Source organism: Theropithecus gelada, chromosome 9 (genome assembly GCF_003255815.1).
Source record: "Theropithecus gelada isolate Dixy chromosome 9, Tgel_1.0, whole genome shotgun sequence".
Taxonomy (NCBI): domain Eukaryota; kingdom Metazoa; phylum Chordata; class Mammalia; order Primates; family Cercopithecidae; genus Theropithecus; species Theropithecus gelada.
Window position 1 is genome coordinate 112957656 of NC_037677.1, and position 11799 is coordinate 112969454.

Genomic DNA, 11799 nt, shown 5'->3' on the forward strand with positions numbered 1-11799 from the left:
TAAAAAGAGGTTTCCTTTTCCCCTCCTTCCCCCACCCTTTTTATTTCTCCTTTTAAAAAAATTATGTACTCATGCACCTTTTAAAGTTACATGTGTAACTGTAACATTACTGTTATTATTATTTTTGATACCCCAATTGTCCCAAGTTTGGCCAGAGGCAATCCCTCTGAAATTGATTTCTGCGTGATTTTTTAAAAACCACTTTCTTTCTGGTGCAAGAAGGGGTTCCAGGCTCTTCTTATACAGACCTCCCTCAATCCTGGAACCAATTATTTTTGTCAAGAAGCCCTATTATCTTTGAGTTGGGAATAGTATTTAGAAACTCTGACCACCGTACTAGATGTGCTCATTGCTATTGGATGTCATTGCTTCTAAGCAATTTAAGTGGACACAACTAAAATTACCATTTTTAAATGGTAAATTTACACAGTCTCCTCCAACTCAAATCCACAATGACTGATTTTTCTTCTCCTCCCTCCATTCTGTGTGTGTATCTTCTTTCTAGTTAAAACTCTGGTTCTCAATTATATCAATGTAATTATTAATATCCTGACTCCTACAAATATCACAAAATAATTTTAGAATTACTAGCCATGTGCCCCCACTAACAACAAGCCTACTAAATAAAATATGAGATTCCTCTGTAATTCTTAGTGCCTTCCTACACATCCCACTGAGGGTGTATAGACTATTGTGTTCAAAAAATCACTTTAATTCTTTTTTATTTTTTCCTGTGATTACAAATTTGAAATGCAGTTAGGTTTATGCTTTTCTATTTGTGTTTAACTCAAGTGTTCTTTTCATCTAACTTTAGGGCTCTTTTTCTCAGCTTTATTGATTGAATTTTATTTGATAAATAAGTAAAACATCAGCATAATTCAAGAGCAAAAGTATATAAAGAGATACGTCCAGAGACGTTTCATTCCATTCTCTATCCTGCTGCATTTTCACTCACTGCTGTAGGTTACCGTTTTGGCTAGTTTTTGATTCATCCTTCCTGTGTTTCTTTTTCCAAAAATAAACCGATATTTAATAATATATTCTCATATCCCTTTCTCTTTCACAAACGTCAACACATTGTATATAGTCTTTTGTATCTTTCTGTTTTTTATTTAACAATATATCCTGTAATTCATTTATAATAGTTAAAAGAGATTATCTTCACTTTTATAGCTATATAATACTTCATTGTAATAGATGTACTACAGTTTATGCAACCAGACACATTGTTTCCAATATTTTGTGATTACAAATAATGCTGCAATAAGTAATCTTGTGTATATGTTGTTTTGTATTTATACAGCATCTTACTGGATATGGAGTGGCAGTGTCAAAGGGAAAATGCAAATGTAGTTTTGTTGGATCTTGCCACATTCTCCTCCATTGAGGTCTTACCATTTGAATTTCCTCTAGCAATGTTTGAGCACAATTTTTTCCCATAATCTTGCCGAAAGCGTTTGTTGTCATGTTTTTGAAGTTTTGCCAGTGTGATAGATGAGAAACAATATTCCCATGTAGTATATTTGCAGCTCTTTATTATGAGTGAATTTGAGTGTTTCTTTATGCCTTTAAGGACTATTTGTAAAAATTTTTTTAACTACCTCTGTATGATTTTTTCCTATTTTTCTATCAGGCTTTTGGCCTTTTTTTGTCCCTGATTAGAAAATTTATTTATATATTATGGAGGTTAGTCCTTTATCTGTGACATATGTGGCAAATATTTTCTTATGGCTTGTCATTTATCTTTGAACTTTACTTATGGTGGTTTTTGCTACACAACCTTTTAAACATAATTGAATTTAATACTCTTTTCTTTTATTGCATTTGTGTTTTGAGCCATAGTTTAAAAGTCTTTACCTACACCCAGTTTATCAAATAATTTATTGATGCTTTCACTTTGACCTTCTATGGTTTCATTTTTTACATTTAAATCTTTGATCCGTTTCTAGGGTATTCTTATATATGCTGTGTAATGTAGATCCAATTTTAGCTTTGGCAATCCATTTACATCCATTTGCAAATGACTATCCAGTTTTCTCAACCCAATTTAATGAAAAGTCTATCTGTTTTTCCCAGTGGTTTGAGGTGTCACCTCTATTATCTACTATATTTCCATTTATACTTGACTCTATCTGCCTTCTACTATATCCCACTGTTCTATTTATATGCCAGTATTGCACTGTTTTAATTATAAAAGATAAATAGTAGGATTTAGTGGTTGGTGGGGCTAGTCACTCCTTTTTGTTTTTTCTTTCTCAGGGCTTTTCTAAAAAGAAAAATGTTAAAGAACCTTACTTGAATGTTTATTTTTTCCATATAAACTTTAGGATCAATTTGCCTAGCACCAAGGAAAAAATTTGTATTTTTATCAGGATCATATTCAGTCTGATATAATGTAGAAATAATTAACATTTTTATGATGTCCTATGAAACAAAAAGTCATGTTAGTTATTATTGATGAAAATTAAGGCTATGTTTGTATGCTAATTTTATATCTTGTCACCTTACTAAATTATTTTATTTGAATTGCTTTCTTTCATTGATATTTTTGAGTTTTCAGTTATATTGTCATATTACCTGAAAATTAAAATAACTTTATTTTGTCTCTCAAACTATTGTGCCTCTAATTATTTTCTCTAGACTAATTTTAATGGCCAGTTCTTCCAACTTAATACTAAAAAGTAATAAAGGTAATGGGCATCGTTATTCCTGACCTTAAAGAGATTGACTCTAGTGTTTCCCCAGTAATAAGATGCTTACTTTGGGATTGACATATGTATTTTTTTATTGGGTAAAAACATATCTATTCATTCTAATTTTATTGAAAGTTTTTTTAATCAGGAATAAGTTTTAATATTTTAAACACCCTTTCAGCACCTCTGAAGATAATCATATTATTTTTCCCTTGGAAATATTAATATGGCCAATTATATTAATGAATTTCTAATATTTAACCATACATTAATTCCTGGAACAAATCCTAATAGATCTCAGTATATTATTTACTTAATGTGGTATTGGATTCTTTTTACTAATATTTTATTTATAATTTTTGCATTAGTATTCATAGACATGTGCATGTGTGTGTATATGTATTCACTAACTTGATCAAGTTTGGTATCAATGTTATGCATGCTTCAGGAAAAGAAATTCACTGTTTTCCTTGTATCTTTATATTTTAGATCAATTTATATAGTTTTTGGATTATCTGGTGTCTCAAAGTAGTTTTGCTTTTTGTTCATAATACCATTTTTAAAAAACTTCATCAGCAAAACAGAACAAAAACTTTCATTTCAGATATGGTTATTGGGTGAGAAATAGACAAATTTGCAGGGGCTGTGACATTTAAAGACAAGGAGGAATCAAGAAATGGAAACGAAAAGCACTGGAAAGACAAAAAGAACATCATTAAACCACAAAACACCACAACTGTCTCTCCCCAAAAGATAAGAGAGCCATTGATTGAAACAAACTTCTTCCGCCCTGCAGAGGCCATTACTTTCAACTGTGAGGCCTCCGACCTTTTCTCAGTGTTTCCCCACACGGGGAAGGACTTTCACTTTCTGAAGGTCATTTAATCTGTATTTCATCACCCTTAGGCACCCTTTTTCGGTTCTTCTCTCTACCATTGAATTGTTACTTAACTCTTTCTGCGTTGGTGTAGGCTTCAGAGCTGAAGTTGGATGTTTATTTCCCTACTTACATGTAATTTCAAGTTTTGCAAAATCCTCTATTTCCTTCTTAGCTTGTATACATAACTTATAGGTGGTTTTATTTGGTTTTGGTATTGAGAGGTCTTTTTACATTATTTTTCCTTTTGGAAACTTAAAAATTTTTAATTAAAAAATTTTAAATTAAAAAATTTAATTGTTATTTTATAAGAACTTTGACTTCTGTCATTGCCTTTTTAAAAACTTACATACAGTAAATTTACCTTTTAGTATACAGTGAATTGGCAAAAATATTCAGTTATGTAGCCACCACTGTAATCAAGATATAGAATACTTTGATGACCCCAGAATGTACCCTCCTGCCTATTTATACTCAGTGCCTGCGTTCCAGCCCCAGCCCCGATCTGTTTTCCTAGTTTTGCTTTTTCCAATATGTCATACAAATGGAATAATATGCTATGTATCCTCTTCAGTCTGGCTTTTTAGGTTTAGCATAATGTATTTGAGATTATATTGTTTCATATGTCAGAAATAATGTTAGAGAATTCTACAAAAATAATGAAATACTTTAGAGCACAGATACAAGAAGCTCAGAGAGCCCCAAGCAGCATTAAAGAAAAAAGGCAAACATCTATACACATCACATTCGAACCTCTGAAAAACAAAGATAAAGAGAAAATCTGGAAGGAAGGCAGAAGGAGAAAAGACAAAAAGACACATTATATATACAAAGGAATGAAGATAATAAATATAGAAGACTTCTCATCAGAAATCATGCAAACCAAAAGACAAGGGAATGACATCCTAAAGAGTGAAAGTAAGAGCTGCCAGTTCAGAATTGTCAGTGAAATCTCCTTCACAAATGGAGGCAAATAGAGATATTTTTAGACAAACTCAAGTTGATTGAATTTCTTGCCAATGGACTACATTACAAAAAAGGGCTGTGTAAGTTTTTCAGAAAGAAGGACTATACCAGATAGAAATTTGGAGCTATGCAAAGAAATAATAAAACTTCAGAAATGGTTCAAATAGGCCGGGCATGGTGGCTCACACCTCTCATCCCTGTACTTTGAGAGGCTGAAGTGGGCAGATAGCTTGAGCTCAGGAGTTCGAGCTCCGGAGTTTGAGAACACCCTAGGCAACATAGAGAGACCCCATCTCTACTTAAAAATAAATAAATTAATTAAAGATAATGAAGGTAAATATAAAATTGAAAATGAAAAGGTAAATATAAAGGCCCCTTTTTCACTTTTAATTGATGTAACAAATAAATGATAAAAGCAAAAAGGAATATATTTTAGGTTTATAGCATATGTAAAAAGAAAAATGTGTGATGGTGACCGAACAAAAAATGGGAGGGAGAAATTGGAAATAAACTGTTTTAAGTTTCTTATCCTGTAAGTGTAGCAAGTGTTATTTTATTTTTATTTTTTTGAGGCAGAGTCTCTCTTTGTCGCCCAGACTGGAGTGCAGTGGCATGACCTTGGCTCACTGCAACCTCCGCCTGTGGGGTTCAAGCTATTCTCATGCCTCAGCCACCTTAGTAGCTGGGATTACAGGCATGTGCCACCACACCCGGCTAATTTTTGAATTTTTAGTAGAGACGGGTTTTCCCCATGTTGGCCAGGTCAGTCTTGAACTCCTGGCTTCAAGTGATCTGCCCACCTTGGCCTCCCAAAGTCCTGATATTACAGGCATGAGCCACTGTGGTCCGGCCAAGTAAAGCAGTGTTATACTATTTGAAAGTATACAGCAATAAAGTGAAGATGTGTGTTAACCCAAATGCAAGCATTACAACTTTTAAAAAATACAGTAGTCCCCCCTTATTTGCAGTTTCTTTCCGCAGTTCCAGTTACCCACATTCACCCATGGTTCCAAAATATTAAATGAAAAATTTCATAAATAAACAATTCTAAATTGCACACCATTCTGAGTAGCATGATGAACTCCTGTGCAGTTCTGCTCCATTCTGCCCTGGACGTAAATCATGCCTTTGTCCAGTGTATCTGCACTGTATATGCTACCTGCATGCTAGTCACTTCGTAGCCATCTGAGTTATCATATCGACTGTTGTGCAATCACAGTCTTTGTGGTAACCCTTATTGCACTTAATGATGGGCCCAAATCACAGGAGTAGTGATGCTGGCAATGCATATATGCCCAAAAGAAGGTGTAAAGTGCTTCCTGTAAGTGAAAAGATGAAAGTTTTTGACTTAATAAGGAAAGGAAAAAAACTGTATGCTGAGGTTGCTAAGATCTACAGTGCAATAAGATATCTTGAGAGAAAGAGACTACATTCATATAGCTTTTAGTACAGTATATTGTCACAATTGTTCTATTTTATTATTAGGTATTGTTAATAATCCCTTTCTGTGCCTAATTTATAAATTACAGTTTATCGTAGGTATATATGTATAGGCAAAATCATAGCATATAGAGGGTTCAGTACTGTCTACAGTTTCAGGTGTCCACTGAGAGTATTGGAGCATGTAGCCCCCATGGATAAAGGGGGACTACAGTAAGTATAAATAATAAGTCAATAGAGGAGATAAAATGCAATTATTAAAAAAATCCAAAAGCAGGTAGAAAGAGAGGGAATGAAAAGAGCAAAGCACAGATAGAACAAATAGAAAATGATTAGAAAAATCTTATATTTTAAATTCAGCCATATGAATAACTATAGTAAATGAAAATGGTCTAAATATACCAAGTAAAAGATTATTACATTAGATAAAAGAGTAAGACACAAATATATGGTTTCCACAAGAAACCCACTTTAAATATAAAGATGTAGATAGGTTAAAAAAGAATGGAAAGCAATATCCTGTGCTAGTGGTCTGGAAGTTGTAGTTTCTTCATATCCTTATCAACACCTGATATTGCCTATCTTTCATTTTAGTTATTCTGGTGAATGTTTAATGGTATTTCCTTATGCTTTTCTTTGTATTTCCTGGATTTAGAATGAAATTTAATACCATTTCCTATTTTTATTAGCCATTGGACATTTTATTTTGTGAATAATCTGTAGTTTTCTGAATAACCTGGGTGTAATCTATTGCTTCGTGTCTCTGCTTTTACTTTATAATGGCTTTCCTTGTTGGGTGCTTCATGAAATTTTGCTGCAAACTCATTGTTCTCAATCTATGAGAGGCCTGTGGGTCTAAATTAGTTAAGGTTTCCTTTAGAGAATATTTTCTTATTATTATTATACTTTTAGGTTCTGGGGTACATGTGCAGAACATGCAGGTTTGTTATATAGGTATACACGTGCCATGGTGGTTTGCTGCATCCATCAACCCGTCATCTACATTAGGTGTTTCCCCTAATGCTGTCTCTCCCCTAGCCCCCCAACCCCTGACAGGCCCTGGTGTGTGATGTTTGCCTCCCTGTGTCCACGTGTTCTCATTGTTCAGCTCCCACTTGTGGGTGAGAACATGTGGTGTTTGGCTTTCTGTTCTTGTGCTAGTGTGCTGAGAATGATGGTTTCCAGCTTCATCCATGTCCCTGCAAAGGACATGAACTCATCCCAGCTGACAAAGGGCTAATATCCAGAATCTATAAAGAACTTAAATTTAGAAGAAAGAAACAACCCCATCAAAAAGTGGGCCAAGGATATGAACAGATACTTCTCAAAAGAAGACATTTATGCAGCCAAGAAACATATGAAAAAAAGCTCATTATCACTGGTCATTACAGAAATGCAAATCAAAACCACAACGGGATACTATCTCACACCAGTTAGAATGGTGATCATTAAAAGTCAGGAAACAGATGCTGGAGAGGATGTGGAGAAATAGGAACACTTTTACACTGTCAGTGGGAGTGTAAATTAGTTCAACCATTGTGGAAGACAGTATGGCGATTCCTCAAGGATCTAGAACTAGAAATACCATTTGACCCAGCAATCCCATTACTGGGTATATACTCAAAGGATTATAAATGATTATAAATAATTCTGTTATAAGGACACATCACACATATGTTTATTGCGGCACTCTTCACAATAGCAAAGACTTGGAACCAACCCAAATGCCCATCAATGATAGGCTGGATAAAGAAAATGTGTCACATATACACCATGGAATACTGTGCAGTCATAGAGATTTTTCTTTTGCATTTGCTGGTATCCAGGAAATGCCACTGATCTTACAACTCCTTCCGCTTCCCCTTGAGGGTCAGGGCTCAGCAAAGGTTCAAGTCGATCTATATTTCTCACCTTGTTGCTGGCCCAGGAGTTGCTTAGGTTTGGGAGAGCAATGTTCCTCATATCTCCTCTCAGGGCAGCTTTAACCTCCTAGCTGCCCAGTTCCAGCCTCTAGCTTTGTACCTCTTCAATCACAGCTCCTAGCTTTTATGTTTTTCTTTTCAGGAAAAAACGTTAGTCATAATGGCAAAAATGGAAGACTTATTTTTACTATTTTCCACATTAAATACAGGCATAAAATAATTTTTTAAAAATTCCTCAAAGTCCATGCTGATTTGGCAATAAATTTCCAGAGCACATTTGTACTCATCAAACTTGTATGATATTAGTACAATTGTTGACTCTTTGTTTAAACTTATTGTTTCTATTGCCTATCGGAGCTGCTTTGAAGGGACCAGAATATACCACCCTGAAATTATGCCACATTTTCTTAAGGATTATCTTGGCAATTGATATTCAATAAATACAGGAAAAATTATCTACCCTTTTAGGCTCTATCTGCTTAAAAGTAAGACATGAGAAGGGTGACACTCTAATACCAGGGAGAGAGGAATTACTGTTACCATTGAAGACAGAGCCAATACCAAGATGAGTATGCATAAATAGATTTTAATAAAAATAGCCCTTATCTTCCATTACTACACCCATATATTTCCATATAGTGTAGTTCCTTTAAAAGTCTGATAAAAAAGAAAAACCAAAGATACAAAAAAAATCAGTATAAACATTTAATTGGATTTTTCTAGAATCATTTCAAAGTTAATTTCTTACAGTCATAATTCAGAGGAGACTGCCTTATGTTGGTTCAAGCCCCTTAGATTGTTTGCTATGAATCTCCTATTTTTTGGGAAACTGACCCATTTTCAAGATAGATCACATGGCACCTAGCTCCAGAAACTCCATTTTGGTTTGATCATGTCAAACGACAGTCTCTTGTAAACTTTACCAACTCCAAACCCTCTTTCCTTCATTAAGAGGGTAATAAACCTGAATCTAACCTCTTCAGTTCTAACCAACCTTTTCTTTTGTGATTCCCAATGCATGTTAATAAAATGTATGTGCTTTTTCATGTTAAAAAATTCAAAATATTCAAAAAATTAAAGACTTAATTGGAGAAAGGAAACTTAATTGGGGAAAAGAAAGATGTTGCTTTCTCACTCCCAAATTAAGGTATATTTTAATTATGCATGTATATTATGAAGTTATAGTTTAATTTTACATCAAGAAGAAAGCTCAAGGGTCATTTTTTTTCCTACACTTAAAAGTTTTCAGGTGAGGTTCAGAGAAGCTAAATGTTTCAACTAAGCTTATTCAGTTTGCTAGTGGCCAGGACTCAAACAGATGTTAAGACATAGTACTATATATTTGCTATCCACCAGCTCATGTTGCTCTTTTAGTTATGATAAAATTATTAAATGTCAGCTGGGCGTGGTGGCTCATGCTTGTAATCCCAGCACTTTGGGAGGTTCAGGCAGGTGGATCACTTGAGGTCAGGAGTTCAAGACTAGCCTAGCCAACATGGCAAAACCCCATCTCTACTAAAAGTACAAAAATTAGCTGAGTGTGGTGGCAGGTGCCTGTAATCCTAGCTACTCGGGAGGCTGAGGCAGGAGAATTGCTTGAACCCAGGAGGCAGAGGTTGCAGTGAGTAGAGGTCACACCACTGTACTCCAGTGTGGATGACAGAGCGAGACTCCATCTCAAAAAACAACAACAACAAAAATATTAAATGTCTATTAGTCTACCTTAATTTCTTTATGAAAATTTTTACCACAAAATTTTATATAGTCTTCATGGAATTATAGACAATTAAAATATGCAAATTATTTAGTCTTGAAATTCTGATTATAGAAGCTATAAGCTTGTCCCTCTCTGTACAGTAATAAAATTACAGTTTATTATTAAACTAATAGGTGAAATTTTCTTTTAAAATAGACTTAAAAAAGAATTAGAACTTTATAAGGAAGATGACATGGAAAGTGTTTATGAAGCTCTCCAAACAGAAATAGAATTTTTAGAGTTGGTAAGTTATCATTGATTGTTTAACTTTTGTTCAGCATTTTTTTACCTACTGGTAAGACTGGTTTTACTGGTGTACAAATCACTGAACTAGTGTTTCATCCCGCTGCAAAAAACAAAAAAGCAGTAATGAAGATAACTAAGATCAGGATATAAATCTATGAAGTGTTTTGAGTTCCTCCAGAGTTAGGTGCTACACGAAGCAAATTATATTCAAAGAGAATATGTATGATTTCAAACTAAGTTAAAAAAACTTCAGATCTGACCTCATAACATTTCCTTGACTGAAACTGTTATTAGAGGATTAATGCACTGAAGGAAATTTAACTATCATAATGCCTTAAAAGCTTTTTGTTTTTGATAGGCATAAATTATACTTTTATTATATTTGATCCTAAAACTTTCTTATTGCATATTTGTATGATCTCAAAAACCTTGAATTCAATTATTGGAAACGTATTTTCAGATTGTGTAGGAGCACTTTAAATTGCTTTAACCTCTTACTTTGGTTGTTTATAAAATGAACACAGTATTTGCTATACTCTATTTTAGTGAAAGGCACGAATAGCTTTAAACTGTCTTAAAATGTAAACCTGCACGTTATGCACATGTACCCTACAACTTAAAGTATAATAATAATAAATAAATTTAAAAAAAAAATGTAGTTTTAATTTGATACATTGCATGTTGTTACGTGTTTATTTTATGTAACCATTTTCTTGTTCAAAAATGTTTCAATAAGTTATGTTCGAATTTATATTTTTTATAGAAGCATTCAAAAATATAATTAAGAAATGCCCAGAATTTACTGTCATATTAAATTTAGGTACATTTTATGTAGTTCTTTTATTAAGAATTTACTTTTCCTCGTGAGTAATTACTATGTTTTCTTTTCAGACATTGGCACAGAAATATCTTCAGGAAAGCAAATAACTTACAGAGAATTGATCAGCCATCTGAGATTTGATCAGAATATCTTAGAATCAAATCTTAGTGATACATATGTGAATGGTACATGTTACAACAGATCCTTGTGGAAAATATGAGGTTTAAAATATTCAAATTGTTAATATCTAGAAATGGTGTGTTAGCCCTTTAAGGTAATTTTTGTCTTGTTACTCAAATTTTAAGAGTTCTTCTGTGGTTTGATTTTGTTTCTAAAAGGAAGGAAAAGGAGAAGAAGTAGATACCGTGCTCCCAGGCTTCTTATATGCCCCTGAACCTCAAGCTGTCCTATTCTTTCTAATCTATATGATTTGGTTTGGATCTGTGTCCACGCCCAAATCTCACGTTGAATTGTGATCCCCACTGTTGGAGGTGGGCCCTAATAGGAAGTGACTGGATCACGGAGGTGGGTTTCTCATGAATAGCTTAGCACCATTCTTCTTGGTACTGTCCTTGCCATAGTGAGTGAGTTCTCCTGAGATCTGGTTATTAGTGTATAGCACTTAATCCACTTTGCTTCTGCTGCCACCATATGAGATGTCTCACACCTGCTTTGCCTTCAGTCATGATTGGAAACTTCCTGAGGCCTCTCTAAAAGTAGAAGTCAGTATGCTTCCTGTACAGCCTGCGGAACCATGGGACAAATAAACCTGCGTTCTTTATAAATCACCCAGTCTCAGGTATTTCTTCATAGCAATGCAAGAACGGACTGATACACTATACTTTTCATTTTTTTGTTGTAGCTTACCTTGGGTCCAATGAAACACACATAGGAAGAAACATTCAGTTTATTGGCCCAGTTATGTTGGTGCCTCTTCCACTAACAAAGGTGCTTGCTTTCATTGTAATTCTTCTCTAATCATAAAATGTCTGTTGACAGTTCCTCTGAGGACCTTCATGTGTTAAAGTTTTCCTACTTTTCACTGTGTGCCCATAAAGTCTGGGGCACCTGAAGCCATT

The 11799-nt window shown here is 34.2% G+C and overlaps 1 protein-coding gene across 1 annotated transcript in view; it reads left to right on the forward strand.

Annotated features, from left to right (window-relative positions):
- Nucleotides 1-11506, forward strand: part of CCDC172 (coiled-coil domain containing 172) — a 55705-nt gene extending 44199 nt beyond the window's left edge. The window contains exons 8-9 of the mRNA XM_025397443.1: nt 9811-9898; nt 10792-11506. Of these exons, the coding sequence (XP_025253228.1) occupies nt 9811-9898; nt 10792-10827 (124 nt within the window). The 3' untranslated portion in view covers nt 10828-11506. The remainder of the gene's footprint in view (nt 1-9810; nt 9899-10791) is intronic.
- Nucleotides 11507-11799: the final 293 nt, after the last annotated feature.